The sequence below is a fragment of the Juglans regia genome, chromosome 16 (assembly GCF_001411555.2).
Source record: "Juglans regia cultivar Chandler chromosome 16, Walnut 2.0, whole genome shotgun sequence".
NCBI lineage: Eukaryota > Viridiplantae > Streptophyta > Magnoliopsida > Fagales > Juglandaceae > Juglans > Juglans regia.
The window spans coordinates 1654986-1672578 of record NC_049916.1 but is presented as its reverse complement, the minus strand read 5'-3'; the positions used below and the strand labels follow the sequence as shown (position 1 = coordinate 1672578).

Here is a 17593-nt window from a genome sequence, read left to right as displayed (position 1 = left end):
AAGTTCAAATAATTCACATGCACATTCATCCTCCACAACACACAATTTACAATCTCATCCTCCATTTAAATTTTAATCTCATTCTCTATTGCATAAAAAAAAATGCAAAAGATTTTGGAAAAACCCAATCGGGAAACTTACCTTCGACAAGAACCACGACGGGCGACGGCAACAAAGACAGAGACTTCACGGAGTAAGGCTCAAGCTTTCAAGCTTTGGAGCAGAAGGACTGGGAGAGAGATCAAGAGAGAAGAAGGCCGAAAGGGGATTCCCCTTAGGTTAAACACCTTTCATCAAACGACATTGTTTTGCACAATGCAAAAAGACACCTTTTGATGAAGGGTGTTTAAAAATACCCCCATACATAAAACGATGTCATTTTGCATAATGACAAAATAACGTTGTTTTGATATATGTGGGTGTTTATTTATTTATTTCCAATATATATTTATATATTAAGAATATAATAAAAGGCGGGGGTGCACCCCATCCCACCCTCTCCCCCGCTATGGGTGCCAGATGCAGGCGGGGTTGCCCGCCCCTCGCTACCCACCCCTAGCTGGGCTTAAATGTCCAACTATAGGTTAAATGGAGGTGGCTATATAATTAGCCCTATTCTCCATGTTATGGATTAAACAAAAATAGTTATCTCTCAAATGCGTCTCTCCAGTTTCGTTATTTAGGCTAGGCTATAGAATATATGAGAATTGTGTAGTCTTTATCATGTGACATACTCCAATATCAAAGCTGATGAACTTGGACAGACAATAATGATGGAAAATTTTATGGAACAACAACATTGGATCCAAAATTCGCCGCTCAAGGTAAACTCTTATACTGTACACTCTGATCTAGATTTTCTAATATTGGTATCAGAGCTTAAGTCGGTTGCTCACGATTGAAATTGATTTGTAAATTTTTGCCATTTTTTTTAGATGCTTTGTATATGTTGGAAAATAATTTTCCTACCATTTCATCTCCGAAAGCTAAAGCATTGCCATAAAAGGTAGCACCAGTTGAGAAATGAGGGCAACGTCATTCTGTCATGGCACCGTGAAAAACCATCAGGGTGCAGCACTGATTTAGCATTGTGCTGCCGTTGCGCCTAGTTCAAGTGGATGTAACAAAGCACCTCAGTATCGCAAATGTGGGTGTTGCGCCTCAGGCGCAACTACCAGCTTAATGCGTCAACCACTTGAGGGTGTCCTGCACTTCTAAAGGCAACAAGTTTTGATCCCTACCAATGCTAAAGAGGTGGTTGATGTAGTGTTTACCACCTAGTGGCTGTCAACCATCATTAATGCAGCTAGTGGACTGCTACACATGTAGCAGTTGTGGCAACATGTAAAGCGACATGGAGGCCCGTGTACTTTGAAGTGTTGCACGCTTGAGTGCGTACCATAGCTAAGGGTGCTCTGCACCTCGATGTTACTTGAGCCGAAGGGCTGCTGTGAGCTCGTAAGGTGCTTGAGCATCGAATATTTTTTGTGAGATATAGACCTTTTACTTCTCTAAAAAAAAAAATTATATAAAAATTAATACGTGATTTAGTGTGCCAAACACCTTGTACCTAAGAAGGCTCATTAATTTAACGATTAAAGCAATGCTCATTGTTCATTGCTCCATCAAACAATGATTGCACAAGGTGGGCTCGAATCGTTCATCACCATGGCAGGATATAATGGGCTCGAAGCCCAACACTAAAAAGCCCAATCAAAAGATCTATATTAGATAAAAGCCTTGTCGCATGACTCGCATCCCTATTGTCTTGGAGTTGTTGGTGCGGCAGACAAGAAGTTAAATGGATAGCCAAAGTAAAAGAAAATGCTTAATGGATCGAGAAATATGACCGATTGTTTGTTTGGTTTTTTTAAGTTAATAATTAATGATTTGATTATTAGTGAATTGATTTTTTTTTTTAAAAAAAAATATTTTAACATGTATAAAAAATAGTTGGAAAAAGAATAAAAAAATAAATTTACACTAAAATGCAGAGCACCATTATCGATTCCCTAGCATTGTCCAAGAATAAGATGATGTACCATTTCTATAAGAGCATTGCTATTCATAAGACCATATACCACACATCAAAATTTTTTTAAAGTTTTTTTTTTTTTTTATTATTCTTAAAATAATTAAATTATTCTACTCATAATCCATATACTACACATTTAATAAGAAAATAAAATTAATGAAATCATAAAAAGGTTGGTGTGTGGTGTATGAGTCTTAGGAATAGAATTTTTCTTTCTATAATGTGTAGATGTGAATAAAGAGTAGAGCATTCATCTGTTGACATGGAAAAGACTGCGTGAAAACCTCGCATCTACTATGGCTAACAAAAACCACTCAAGTGTTGAATATCTAGTAAGAGAAATGAAAAACATCAGCCTACATCCTCAACACACCGTGTTGAGTTGAAGAAAAAAAAAAAATCTCTAAAAGGTGTGCTGCGGCTTCCGGCTGATGCTCAGCATTACCCATCTAGTAATTGGTAGTTGAAATACACATGAATGACTAAGTTGTCATCATTTTATTAAGGACGGTGTTATTAGGACCGATGATTTAATCGAAGAAGTAGATCGATAAGTGTAAATACTTTTTTTTTTTTTATTATTTTTTTCCTCTTTTCTTTTAATTATTTTCGTACATAGTTTTAAATATTTTTAAAAATAAAAAATATTAATTTATTAATATTCACTTTTTTAATCGTTAAGTTAAAATAATTAAAAATTAAAAATTCAATCAGTCAACTAATATTTTTCTTTTATTAAATCAATGCTAGTGGTTGATTTTCTTACCAACCATATGAGAAAAAAGATCATCTTTGAAGACCTAAGACATAATTACACTAAAATCTTCTAAATAAGCATGAAGAAAAAAAAACGAAAACAAAAGTAGTCTTTGAATAGAATGGTCTAAAGTGGAACAGACATACATTATCCCCTTAATCATAGACACTTAGCCGTATTTTCTTTGACATTTTTGCGCAATTTGAAAGCAAAAGATCGATGATCATTTTCTTTTTTTCTTTCCTCGATCTGTCTTCAACATCAAACATAACTCATGCATTTTATTTATTTATTTAATTTGCTTGGACCAGATCAACCTAAGGTTTGAATATTATAATTGACACCTTAGAAAAGGAATAGTAATTACTAAAAATGGAGGTATTTGGAATGGATTGTGTATTCATATATGCATTAGTTTGGTTGTCACGTCGAAATGAAAAATTCTATTTGAAAATTCATTTACACATTTTATTTCGTTTATTTTTAAAAAATATCTCATTTAATCATTATAATTTTTTCAATTTTCAATACAAAATAAAATAAATAATTTAATTTTTTTAAATTTTAAAATAAAAATAATATTAAAAAATATATTTTAATAATATTTTATTTAATTTTTTAATTTTAATATCAACTAATCTCATCTCATCTACAAAAATAAACGAGGCCAATAAAACTTGATTTACGAAAAAAATTTAAAATTAAAAAATATCGCAATACAACGTATGTTTTAAATTTTATAAACAAAATTCACTATCAATCTCTGTTTATAATATGGAAAACTCTGCTCCCAATACTCACCGAATTTTTGCATGAAATTGATTTTTGTTTTTGTTTTTTATTTTTACTTGGTTAAGAAAATATATTTTTTTTTAATTTTTAAAATATTTAAAAGAATTTAAAAATATTATTTTAAAAAACAATTTACACTACTCGGGTAGAAAACTTCGGTGGGCATCGCCGCATCCTCGGTGACTCTAGCACCAATCTTATAATATTGGCTACCTCCATTTCCATCCAAACGAAGGGCTTGAGAGAGAGACAGAGAAACAAGCAGACCTTCTGTGATCTCTTTCCCGCTCACCCTTTGCCCCCAGGAGAGAGAAGTAGGGAGACAAAAGGAAGAAGAAAAGAGATCACTACCATTAACGCCAGGCAAGATCTCTCTCTCTCTCTCTCTCTCTCTCTCTCTATATATATATATACATATATATGTATATATCGAGGTTCCTTCTCTCTGTCTCCATATCTGAAGGTTTGCAGTATAATATCTCTCTTTTTTTTAAATAATATAATCTCCCTTACTCTGTTTCAGGTTCTGACTGAAAAATGAATTCTTTTCCTTTATTTTCTTTTGTATTTTGATCTATTTTATTTAACCTTCTAATTATAGAAGCAGAGGTTATAGTGTGGCGCTTCGGGTTTTGTTAATTGGATCATCTTGTGTTAAACCCTAGTGCCTCTGTTTGGCTCCTGGGAAAATATCGAGAGAATTTTTTGAAGTTGTTGCCGTTTGGAAATGGTATACGATGTTCGTTTGAATTATCGTCGATGCCAGTTGATGCCCTTCTTATTTTTCTCAACCGAAAGTTTGTTCCAACCCAAACGGGTTCTTAGGGCTTGTGCTAATTTAATGCGATAGGCATGTGGAATCTGAGCTGGAAAATCTGATGCTTTCCGTGATGAATTTTTTTCTTGGTTCGTACGTGGTTTGATATGGCTTTGACTGTAAAGGAGGATGGTTTCGTTGTTTTCTTCGCGACAGTGGATTTCCTTGGTTGATAAGAAAACGTTGGAAATGAAATAAGACGAGCTATGATTTTATTCTGAATCTTTTTAACATTATTTGAAACTGTTACGGATTTCAGTGAGAAGATCGTGTGCAAGGAAGGAGGTAAAGCTGGGATGTTGGCTTTGAAGAAAGAGAATACGAAAGGGATGGAGGCTAGGGCAAATGGAAGTCCGTGAGAGTGAGGATGGCTTATTGGGTATAAAACGGTGCGGTTTGGAAAGGGGGCATACGGTGTCGTTGTAAGGCTATTAAGGCAGGGTTCATTGATGTAAAGGGTGTAGTTTTAGTTTATTGCTTTCCATTAAAACGTTGTGTTTAACAGCAGTCACTAGTGGGGTTGTTTAGTCATTTTACTTGAAATTCTGTTAGGGTCATGCTGGTTGAGTCTTGAGGAAGAAGACGAGGGAATTAATTATGAACCTGGAAAGTTGTCAGATCTCTAATCTTAGAGGGTTTGGATTCCTCGAAAATCCAATTTATGAAATTACCATAGCATTTCATCTTCTCCCCCACGGGTTCCATATTTTCCTTCCATTCCATCATTTATTCTCACGTTTGCTTACAATATAAAATTACAAGAGTCATAACATGTGGTATCTTAGAGCCTATTGATCCAAATGGCAGAAAGCGCCAGATCTAAACAAGAGGCCAAACTCCAACGGGTTGGCCCAAGTGGTGAATGCCTTGGTCTTGGGGTATTACTTCCTTCAAGGTCCAAGGTTCAATACCTCATGGGTGCAAACAATCATTTGGGGCCATATCTCCTGGTGAAAAGCCATTGATTTAACCAGTTCTGTGTATGGAAACTTCTGAGGGTGCGGTGCATAAGACCGGAGTTTATTCTGCATGGGTGGGTTTCGAACCCACCCATGTAGAATAAAGAAAAAAAAAAGAGGTTCCCCAACATAAAGAAAAAAAAAAAAAGAGGCCAGGCAACGCAAATCGGAGGATTAGGAGAACGCCATCCAGGATCTTAGGGAGTGTGTAGATCAGCTCACTGACATGCTACGCACGCTGTTTGAAAACCAAAACCAGGTACCAACTCTAGAACACAAACCAGACCAAGACCATGAGGTAAATGACCCTAAAAGAGCATTAACAAGGGGTGTTAAATTAGATTTTCCACAATTTGATGGGGACAACCCAGCAGGTTGGGTATTTAAAGCAAACCATTATTTTGAATTTCATCAAATTCATCCATCACATTGTTTATTAATGGCTTCATATCACAAACAAATGCATGGGGAGGCACTTATTTGGTGTCAGGATGCATGGGATAGTGGCCATTTTTTCAATTGGGAGACTTTACCCAAGCTCTCCAAATTAGATTTGGTCCCACTGCTTACGATGACCCTATGGAGGCCTTCACGAGGTTGAAACAAACCTCTATTGTGGCAGCTTACAAAATACAGTTTGAAGCACTATCTAACAGGCTTAAAGGCCTTTTAGATGTGCACAAACTTAGCTGTTTTCTTAGCGTGTTGAAAGACGAAATTCGCCCACCATCAAGAATGCTAAACCCAGTGAGCTTAAATGCGGCCTTTGGGTTGACCAAAATACAGGAAGAATATCTTATGAGCACACAAAAAAGCCTTAAAACAGGGAGTGAGAAGGGTATCTTACCTACTGCCAGTAATACATCATACGGGGGACAGTCCACTGAAGGGGGCAGTAAGTGGTCCAAACCATTTGCACCTGCAAAGAAAATATTATCAACTCAGATGGATGAAAAACGAAGAAAAGGGTTATGTTACCATTGTGATGAAAAGTGGCACCCATTGCATGTGTGTAAATCTCCAAAAATCTACTTGTCGCAAAGGTATGATGAGGCTAAAGATGAGCCAACTAGAAATGAAAGGGAGGAAAATCAGTTGAAGGATGACATAGTAATGGGCCCAATGGTGGAGGTGGCACCTGGAATTTCTTTGAATGCGATAACGGGAACTCCTAGCCTGAGTATTATAAGGTTGATGGGAAGGATTAGTGTGGAACAAGTGGTGATTCTAGTGGACTCAGGAAGCACCCATAGCTTCCTAGACCCTGTTGTAGCAAGAAGGGCTAGACTGAATGTAAACTAGTCCACAAAATTAGCTATAAGGGTGGCGAATGGGGCAATAATTTAGAGTGAAGGTTATTGTGACTCAGTCCTTAAAATGCAAGGTACTCAGTTTTTCCCTTCTCTTTATATTCTTGAGTTGGGCAGGTGTGATGTTGTATTGGGGGTGAATTGGTTAGAGACTCTTGGCCCCATTGTTTGGGACTTCTCCAAACTATCAAAGCAGATTATGAAAGATGGCAGGAATATTGAGCTTAGAGGGCTGGGACTCTAGCCACTGTCCCTTGAGGGGAGTAGTAAGATAATGATAGCTTTTATAACCAAAGGGAAGGGGTTCTTGTTACAAATTTAGACGGAAGAAAAGGAGGAGAACAATGTTGTGGATAGTGCAGAAATTAGGGAATTATTTTAGTAGTTCAAAAGGGTTTTTGAGGAGCCTCAGGGGTTACCCCCTCCAAGAAGCCATGACCACAGAATAGTGCTAAAAGAGGGTTCACCACCCATCTCTAACCAACCCTATAGTTACCCCTACTACCAGAAATCGGAGATTGAAAAAATAGTGGCTGATTTACTGTGATCAGACCCTGTTCCAGCCCCTTTTCCTCCTCGATGCTGCTAGTGCACAAGGCGGATGGGTGTTGGCAAATGTGTGTTGATTACCGCGTGCTGAACTAACAAATAGTAAAAGATAAGTTTCCCATTTCAGTAATAGATGAGTTACTGGATGAGCTGAGTGGGGCGACAGTGTTTTCAAAACTGGATCCAAGATCGGGGTACCATCAGATAAGAGGGGTACTTGAGGATATTGCTAAGACCATGTTTAGAACTCATGAAAGACATTAGGAGTTCTTAGTGATGCTCTTTAGGCTCACTAATGCCCCTTCCACTATTCAGGGGCTAATGAACCATGTATTTTAAGCTGCTATTGTGACGTTTGTTTTGGTGTTTTTTCGATGATATTTTATTTTAGTGTACAGCTGAAGCTGGAAGGAGCACTTAGATCACCTAAGATAGGTGCTGGAATTACTGCAATACTACAAGCTTTATGCAAAGCTGTCCAAGTGCAGGTTCGGGGTGGAGAAAGTTGATTATCTCGGTCACATTTTTTCTGCCTAAGTTGGAAGGGCAGACCCTGCCAAGGTAATTTCTATGTTTGAGTGGCCCACTTCCAAGAACCCTAAGGCCTTGAGAGGGTTCCTAAGCCTAACAGGCTACTATAGGAAATTCATTAAAGGGTATGGAATGCTGGCAGCCCCCCCTAACAGTCCTCTTGAAAAAAAATGGCTTTATATGGAACACAGAAGCCGAGCAAGCTTTTATTAAATCGAAAGAAGTAGTTACCCAGCCCCCTATATTGAAACTCCCTGATTTACGCATCCATTCACTATCGAATGCGATGCTAGTGGGAAAGGAATTAGAGCTCTACTAATGCAGTCCGGACAACCTATATCTTTTCTAAGCAAGATGTTGAAGGGAAAGGCTCTTCCCCTCTCCACGTATGAGAGGAAGCTACTGGCCTTGGTGACGGCTGTTCAAAAATGGCACCCCCTACCTATTGGGATAGTCCTTCATAGTGGAAACAGACCAGCAAGCCTTGAAGTTTTTATTAGAACAAAGGATTGGCATGGAAGCATAGTAAAAGTGGCTCACTAAACTGATGGGGTATGAGTTTAAGATCGAATATAAGAGGGGCCAGGAGAATAGAGTTGTCGACCTTCTTTCTCTAAAAAGGGAGGATGGCTACTCCACAGAAGGGGTTTTGGCTCAGATAACGTTTCCAAAACCCAGATTGGGTGGAAGAGTTGAAGCGGAGCTACTAGCTGTCTAAGGATTTCACAGATCTGATTGATAAGGCAAGGGAACAACATGAGATTCCTAAAGGAATCTTTATAGTGCAAGGCTCATTTTAAAGAAAGGCTGATGTTAGTGCCGGGTCCCCTTTTATTGAAAAGGTGCTTCATTACGTTCATACTGATCCTATGATTGGGCATTTGGATATCTTAAAACATACCATAGAGCAAAAATGAATTTTTACTGGGCCGACATGAAAAAGGACATAAAGAAGTGGGTGCAGGAATGTGGTGTGTTAGGCTGTTAAATATGAAGCAATCCTCCAACTGATCTACTCCAACCCCTGGCCATACTACAACAAGCATGGACCGACATCTCTATGGATTTCATAGAGGGTCCGCCCAGTTCCAAAGGAGCTACTGTTATCTATGTGGTTGTGGACAAATTTACTAAATATGGCTATTTTATGGCACTTTCCCATCCCTAGCAGCCCAGGATGTGGCTCAGGTGTTCTTGACTTTAGTGTTTAAGTTACATCGGTTTCCAAGGACCATTGTGTCAGACCATGATTCTGTGTTTCTTAGCTCTTTTTGGAAAAATCTGTTTGCTCTCCAAGGCACTACCCTAAATTTTAGTTTTGCCTATCACCCCCAGAGTGAAGGACATACATAAGCTTTGAATAAAAGCTTGGAGGGGTACCTAAGGTGTTACGTGGGTCAAAAACCTAAGGCTTTGTTTGTTTTCGCAGATGAGATGAGATAAATTGAGGTAAAAGTTGAAAGTTGAATAAAATATTATTAGAATATATATTTTTAATATTATTTTTGTTTTGAGATTTGAATAAGTTGAATTGTTTTTTATATTTTGTGTGCAAATTTGAAAAAATTGTAATAATTAGATGAGATGAGATAAAAAATTTTGTGAAAGTGAACGATGCCTAAGACTTAGGGACAATGACTACCACTAGTAGAGTGGTGGTATAATCAAAGTTTTGAATTTTGTACTGTACCGGTTGGTATGGCCAGTATTTAGCGTATCGGAGTAGTGACCAGTACATGAAATGTATATGTTTTGTACCGGGTCAAATATTGGCTGTACCAATGTGTTTCGGTCAATACCGGCTGATTTTCGGTGTACTAGCTGAATTTTTTTTTTTGTAATTAATGTAAAAATTCTGACTTTTTCATAATTTTCATTCCAATTCTTACATCTGAAAACTATTTTCTTAACTTTTTTTAATTTCTTTTTCTCGAGGACTTAACATCAAATCCCTACTTCTCTTTTCACGATGAAGATGAGTAATTATTTTTTTAAATAGTTGGATTGAGAACTTAGAAGTATTATTGAGTTTTATAAATATATGTTTTAATTTTTTAAGGCTTGCATTTATGTTATTTTGAAATATAATTTATACATATATAATTAATTTATTATATATAGACTATCCCGAAATGGTACCGGTATCGAAATATTTCATTTTAGTGCCTTAACCGAAACGGTGTTCAAAACTTTTTCACAGTTCCACCAAGCTGTTGCCTTTCGAGGCTCTATACGAGTACCCACCCCCAAAATTAATGACTTGCATTCCAGGAACTTCAAATAATGATTCAGTCAACCAGTTGATGAGAAACAGGAGTCAAATTTTGAAACTTTTGAAGAACAACATCAAGGCAGCTCAGGACTGAATGATATTGTATGTAGATATGAAGAGAATAGAAAGGGAATAGAAGGAAGGAGGCTGGGTTTACCTATGGCTTCAACCGTACCAACAAACGTCAGTGGCCGTGCGCGACAACTTGAAGCTCGCTCCCCGCTTCTATGGCCCCTTCAAGGTGGTCCAACGTCTCGGATCGGTGGCCTACTGCCTTGATCTTCCATCCACTTCCAAGATCTACCCTATTTTTCACGTGTTTTGCTTAAAAGATGAAAGTTGGAGAACGAGTTCAGCCCCTTCCTACTCTTCTGCCCACAGATGACATGGGAGAGATCATACCTGAGGCTGAGGCTATTTTGGAAAGCCGCATGAGGTAGCAAGGCCACCGTGCTGTGACTGAAGCTCTGATTAAATGGGTTGGAGCCCCCTTGGTGGATAGCACTAGGGAAAACTTGGGGAAGCTCAGGACTTTGTACCCACACCTTTGGGCAAGGTTTTATAAGAGGGGAGATTGTTATGGGTTCCAGTGAGAAGATCGTGTGCAAGGAAGCAGCTAAAGCTGAGATCTTGGCTCTGAAGAAAGAGAATACGAAAAGGATGGAGACTAGGGCAAATGGAAGTCTACGAGAGTGAGGATGGCTTGTTGGGTATAAAACGGTGCGGTTTGGAAAAGGGGCATATGGTGTCATTGTAAGCCTATAAGGCAGGGTTCATTGATGTAAACAGTGTAGTTTTAGGTGTGGTTTAGATGGTAAGTTGAGATGAGATGAGTTGAGATGAAAGTTGAATAAAATGTTGTTAGAATATTATTTTATTTTGGGATTTGAAAAAGTTGAATTGTTTATTATATTTAGTGTGGAAATTTGGAAAAGTTGTAATAATGAGATGAGATGAAACACTTTCACTATCCAAACGGGGCCTTAGTTTATTGCTTTCCATTAAAACGCTGTGTTTAACAGCAGTCATTAGTGGGGTTGTTTAGTCATTTTACTTGAAATTCTGTTAGCGTCATGCATGCTAAGTCTTGAGGAAGAAGACGAGGGGATTAATTCTGAACCTGGAAAATTGTCAGATCTCTGATCTTGGAGGTTTTGGGTCCCTCGAAAATCCAATTTATGAAATTACCTTAGCATTTCATCTCCTCCCGCACGGGTTCCATATTTCTTTCCATTCCATAATTTATTCCCACGTTTGCTTACAGTATAAAATTACAAGAGTCAAAACAGAAACCAAGAAAGTTGAAACCGAGCAAAATTACCTGAGAATTTTTTAAGAGGTGTAGGAGATTTTCATTTTGGGAATGGAGCTTGTGATATTTTCTTAAGTTTGGGATATACGATTGCATGATTTCATGATGATTGTTGGTTCTTTTTTTGCTACATAAAATGTACTTTGGGAAGTGTTGTGATTGATTTTGTTGTTAATCTTATGTATTTGTAAATCATATGCATTTGCTACTCATTTAATTTATGATTGCAAGATGTATTTCCATTTTTGCTAATGGATTCTTTATAGCTTGCACGCTTTAGCTTGGAATTGTATATTTGATATTTTGCCTGGTGCTATTCTCTGGAATGCCATATTCTTTTTATACATATATACATACATAATGTATATTATATAGATTTTCTTTTGATGCTTTAATTTATGAACTGTTTTAATGGAGATGAATTCTTGAACTTCAAGGTACATGCTTCTCTTTGTTTTTGTCTGTGCGTATGAAGGATTAATCCCATTATAAGTTCTTGTTTTAAAATTTATATTTTATGGATATATTTTGGTATTTAGAGACTGGAGCTGGAAAAGAAAAAGATAATATATGGAGGGCGGCGCAGGAAGAGGTTTGGAATGCCGGAAGACTATGGATGGGAAGGTGAATAACCGGAATGGCTCAGAGAAGGTTCTCCCTTCTTGTTGTTTGAAGGCTAGCTCTTCAGACCCTGAGCTTGAGGCAAAATGCCATTCAACTGTTGTTTCTGGGTGGTTTTCGGAAACTCACTCTTGCTCTGGTCATTATCTATGGGTTTTTAAACATTTCATTTATGTTTGCTCATACGCCTATGCTCATTGACTGGGCTAAATGATATAAACCTATTCTTCTCTTCCTTGTATAGGGAAAGCTGGAAAAAAAGTTTATTTTAACAACCCGATGTGGCCTGGTAGGCATTGCCTTCATATATGTCATGCACTGCATGTTACTCATTATTGTATCCATTTCATACATTTTGAGATTGTATTCTTGCAGAAGGATTAAAGCATTTTTTCTTATGTGAATGTGTGCATTTTTAAATGACAGGGTTTTATTACATGATTTTGATATCTTGAGTTATGTGACCTATGTTATTGTTCTGATATATTTAGATTGCCTTTTTCTCTTTGAGCACAAATGTGGGATGTTTTGTGGTAGACTAGCCAGTCGCACTCTCCTTATCCTAGGAAGCTTTCATCTTTATTGTTTCTCTCTATTAATTTATATGTAATTCGTTAATGTTTAACTTAATTTAGGGGATATGCATCATCCAGTCATACAAATAACCAAGCTGATATTTCTTTGATCATATTTAGGAGAAGCCCATTCACTAGCAGTGGAAAAGGTTTTGTACAAGGGAAATTCAGAGTTTCAAGAGGTCCTGGTTTTTGAGGTTTGGCATTCTTACATGGGATTCTTATAATTCTTTCATTTGAGTTGCTACAGATCATTTCTTTTGTTTGCAGTCCTCAACATATGGGAAAGTACTTGTACTTGATGGCATTGTTCAACTGACAGAGAAAGATGAATGCGCCTACCAGGAGATGATTGCTCATCTTCCTCTTTGTTCTATTCCATCGCCCAAAACTGTAATTTCTATCTGAAAATCTTGGTTTGTTGTCTTTTCTGATGATAGTATGCATTTTCTGTGCACTATTTTCTCTTTCATATTCTTTGTTTTTGATTTTTTATTTAGTATTGGGTGTACAAAGTTCCTAGATGTAGGGTATTTGATACTATTAGATGATGCTGTTAATCTTTAACTCCCTTTTATATCAAAGAGAAGTAAATTATTAGAACAAAAAACTACAGCATCAATGCATTGTGATTATTGAAGTTTATACTTTCATGCGCCTGTATCATTTAGAAATATATTACTATAAAACTGTACCGCCTCCGGACACTTTAAGAGAAAGTATTGATAATAAATATGATTTTTTTCCTTCTACTTAAGCCAATTGATCATCATTCTCTTTTTGAAATTAGAACAGCAAACAGTGGTGATAGGAAGAGTGGAATGGAACTTTGAAACCCTTTAGACAGGTGGGAAAGGTTGTTCCGTCAATCTGTATTAGGCAGGAATGGGTAGACATTTCATTTGCCATGCTGCTAAGTGATCTTTTCATCTTTTCATTTTGCTTTGCTTCGAAATACACAGCTTTGAATTTATTTTTTTCAATCTGATAATTCTTCCATTTTGACCAGATGATATTGGTAGCCTGTTTTTCTTTTAAGAAATGATATTGGTACCCCTTTCTTTTTTAAGAAAAACAACAGATATTGGTAGCCTTTTAATTTTTTTTTAAAAAGATATTGGTACCCTGTTTGCGTGCAGGAGAGAGTTTCTCTCTGAAGCGGGAAATAAGAGGAAAATCTCTAAGTTCTGTTCTGTCTATTCTTGACAACGTAGTGCAAATCCTTTATGTTGTCACAACTGTGGTGTTAGCAATGTGGGTGATGCTAGTTGGTGCTGAAATGCATTGACTGTGGTAGTTGTAATGGTGATTTGGTCGTTGCATGATAAGTTTGGCATGGTGATGTATTTTCTGTTACAGTGGTTGCTGTGGTGGAATGCTTATAGTTGCCAGTGTTCTAGGAGCATGTGTTGCTGTAGAATGGTAGTTTTACTTTGCCCCAGTAATAAATTTGGTTGGGGTGCATTTCACTGAATTATTGTGGCCATTCCGTTGGTCATAAACTAGTTTGGTTACAAAGTGCAGTTTCTAGTCATATGGAGAAGAGACTGTATATGAAGAGCCTTGTATGGGATTATTCAACTATAGTAGACACCAAGAACATTTAGTTCAATACAGTACGGTATAAATATTGCTTGGGAACCCCAAGGGGTTGGCCCAAGTGGTGAAGGCCTTGGTCTTGGGGTATCATTCCCTTCAAGGTCAAGGTTCAACACCTTATGAGTCATGGGTGCAAACAATCCTTTGGGGCTACACCCTCTGGTGAAAAACTAGCGATTTAACCAGTTCCGTGTAGGGAAACTTCCGAGAGTGCGGTGCAAGGGACCGGGGTTTACTCTGCAGGGGTGAGCCTGAAGCTGCCTTGGAGAGGTTCCCCGACATTTAAAAAAAAAAAAAAATTGCTTGGGCGCTACATCTGCAATGAGTAGTTTTGTGGGTTATTTTTTTCATAATTAGTTTTGCTTCTTTCATTTGGAAAACTGGTTCTTTGAGGTAATTCTTGGTGCTTTTTGTGTTCTTAAAATATGTTCAAGGAAAGGTTTTTGGTTGATTGAATATTACTTGATATAAACTGAAAGAGCTCTAAGGAGCATCAGGCACCTTTTACTTCTGCTTGATTTGCATTTTGGTTTTTCCTCTCTGTATTGGTATTTTGCTCTGTGTTACTAAAGTCAAATTTACAGGTTCTGGTTGTTGGCGGTGGTGATGGTGGTGTTCTAAGAGAGATTTCTCGACATAGCTCTGTGGAGCAAATTGACATATGCGAGATAGATAAGATGGTCATTGATGTAAGTGGATGATGTACCGTGCATTCTTCGTTATTGCTAGTTGAGATTGCTTCTAGTTAATCAACTTATTGGGTTGTTTTCTTTTCTTTTAGGTCTCTAAAAGGTTTTTTCCTGAGTTGGCTGTTGGATTTGAGGACCCTCGTGTCCACCTTTATATTGCTGATGGTATGCTTAAAATAGTGTCATTGGTTCGTTTCCATTTTAATTGGTTCCTTTTGAATTTGTGAGTATAAAAGGCTATATGCCTCTAGTTGATCCTACTTTGTTACCCTGACAGCTGTCGATTTTCTCCGGTGTGCACCCAAGGGGAAGTATGATGCTGTCATTGTTGATTCATCGGACCCTGTGGGTATGTTGTAGTTTCTTTCTCTGTTATGATCCATTTAAAATATTCATAATGGATATACGTATAAATAAATAATATTCATAATGGATTACTGCTGCAGATTATTTTCTGAAGTTGATTTCTATTTTTTTTTTTAAAATTTTTCAAATTTGCCAATAAATGTTGGTTTTCTTGAAATCTGAAATATGCGGTCTGATTGTTTAGGAGATGCTAAAAGCTGTGATTTTCTTTCCCCCATACTCCGTGTCCTTTCTCTTAGGGGATATTTGGGAACAACTTCCATATATTCTTATCTCATTTCATCTCATCTCATTTCCTTCCCAAATATCATTCAAACACAAACACTTTCAGACTAATCATTACAACTTTCCTAAACTTTCAAACAAAAAACAATTCAACTTTTTCAAATCCTAAAACATTTTTTTTATAAGTAAAAATATTATATATATATATATATATCAAAAGGAACCTAAAACAAAATAATATTAAAAAATAATATTTTAACAATATTTTAACTTTATAATATTTTTTATTCAACTTTTTCTCTCATTTCCCAAAACCCAATAAACACTTAACTCAAATTATCTCACTAGTATTCACAAACCATCTTACTACTAGAGTAATGCTAGATACAGTCATGGGTTATGCAATCGTCGCACATTCCTTGCGCTTGCACAATCCATGACTGTATCTAACATTACTCTTAACCACCCAAAACCTTGCTCATGGGGTTCTTTTTTCTGATATAGGTCCTGCTCAGGAGCTTGTAGGGAAGCCTTTTTTTGAGACAGTAGCTAGAGCATTAAGGCCTGGCGGTGTCCTCTGTAACATGGCAGAAAGCATGTGGCTCCATACTCATCTTATTCAAGATATGATCTACACTTGCCGTCAAACATTCAAGGGTTCTGTCCATTATGCCTGGGCTAGCGTTCCAACATATCCAAGGTATTGATGTACTTTTTTTTGTCTTAATTTCATACTTGGCATTCCAACATTCTTGATTATCATTTTGCATTTTACTGCCAGCGTATTGCCTTTTTCTGCTTTGTATGTGGTCAAACTGGTAGGGGGTTGCTGAAGGTTAGCTTGTCTCCTTGTTGGCCTGGCACTATTCTGAACTTTTGTGTTTGTTGCTTCTCCTAATGAATATTTTTCATAGTATGGAAAATCTTTTATTGTCATTCAGTTGGACATTTTGGCATTTTAGTAAACAATCAACTACAAATAGGTTTGCACCGTTTGCACAACTGTATTCTTCCAACTCAGTATTCCTATTTTGAATTGCTATGGTTACATCTCATCACCATATTCTTGTGAACTGCTTCTGTGTCATGCAGTGGCGTGATAGGATTTCTTATATGCTCAACTGATGGGCCACCTGTTGATTTTATAAATCCTATCAATCCTATTGAGAAGTTAGAAGGAGCTCTCAAGCATAAAAGAGAACTAAGGTTCTACAACTCAGAGGTAAGATAACTCTGCTTCAATTGACATCTCTTGTACAGCCTACTCTGCAACTTATTCTTTCCTTTCATAGAAAAATGTTGACCCCATATCGCTAGTTAGAGCTATATTTATTTTTAACCTTAGACATAGGAAGGTTGCGACTGCGATCAAGTTTTGGGGGTAAACTGCACTTAACCGGAGTACATAAAAACCGATTCTGATAGGTCTTTGGTGAATCATTCTAAATTTTCTGCATTCTAATCTATAATCATTATAAATGGAACAAAATCGCTTCATACTAGAATCACAAAGTTGTACATTTTCTTGTGATTGAAATCCTTATTTGCAGTCACTGAAAGCTAAGGGAAAGAAGAAGAATGAAACCCTATTTGCTCAATTGAACACATGCCACATTATGGCTTGAAACTAAATGGCACTATTTTTGTTTTTTGATCGGTAAACTAGACTTTATTGATCATGAGGATAGCTAAGAACCCAAGTACCCGGGACTAAATGGCATTGTTTTTGTAACAGATGCATTCAGCCGCATTTGCCTTGCCATCCTTTCTGAAAAGGGAGGTGACCTTTCTTCGTGATTCTCCAATCTCGGGACAACCAATCTGCATTTCCTAGTAGATTTTCAGAGATATAGAATCAGTCCAACGGTGAAAGTAGAGACTGGGTGATTATTGCACTCCATAGATGGGGGCCATGACCCGAGTTCAAGGTATTTGTGAGGATATTCTATAGCATGTAATATCATTGCTTTCAACAATCAATTTGTGGATGGTAACTTTTATCATATCATGGATTTTGGCATTATCATCATCATGTTCTAGGAGTTTAGTATTTCTTTGTTCATTCAATGGAGTGGTAAACCTGCTATCAACAGTGACATGCAAGTTATCCTATAACCGTGTAATATCAATAACAGGCTTGGCTGAAATGATTATCCATGAAATATAAACGGAAATTTAGATTTA

The 17593-nt window shown here is 37.1% G+C and overlaps 1 protein-coding gene across 5 annotated transcripts; it reads left to right on the top strand.

Moving 5' to 3' along the window:
• Nucleotides 1-3733: 3733 nt before the first annotated feature.
• Nucleotides 3734-17593, top strand: LOC109004579 (spermine synthase-like). 5 transcript variants are annotated; one of them, XM_018983161.2, is made up of 11 exons: nt 3734-3947; nt 11874-12094; nt 12200-12244; nt 12651-12727; nt 12801-12923; nt 14714-14818; nt 14911-14983; nt 15096-15167; nt 15914-16109; nt 16502-16631; nt 17145-17593. In XM_018983161.2, exons 2-11 carry the CDS (start codon nt 11905-11907, stop codon nt 17241-17243), a joined length of 1110 nt encoding a protein of 369 aa, XP_018838706.1. In that variant the 5' UTR covers nt 3734-3947; nt 11874-11904; the 3' UTR covers nt 17244-17593. The 5 variants fall into 5 exon arrangements, with proteins under 5 accessions (XP_018838706.1, XP_018838709.1, XP_035542390.1 ...); XM_018983164.2 differs by having other exon boundaries at nt 3756-3947; nt 12651-12712; XM_018983165.2 differs by having other exon boundaries at nt 3759-3947; nt 11874-11958.

Coding starts and splice junctions, on each gene's coding strand:
- LOC109004579 (XM_018983161.2), top strand. CDS start 11,905: ATGGAGGGCGGCGCAGGAAGAGGTTTGGAATGCCGGAAGACTATGGAT. Junction 12,245..12,650: donor TAACAACCCGATGTGGCCTG/GTAGGCATTGCC, acceptor GATCATATTTAG/GAGAAGCCCATTCACTAGCA. Junction 16,110..16,501: donor AGCGTTCCAACATATCCAAG/GTATTGATGTAC, acceptor TGTGTCATGCAG/TGGCGTGATAGGATTTCTTA.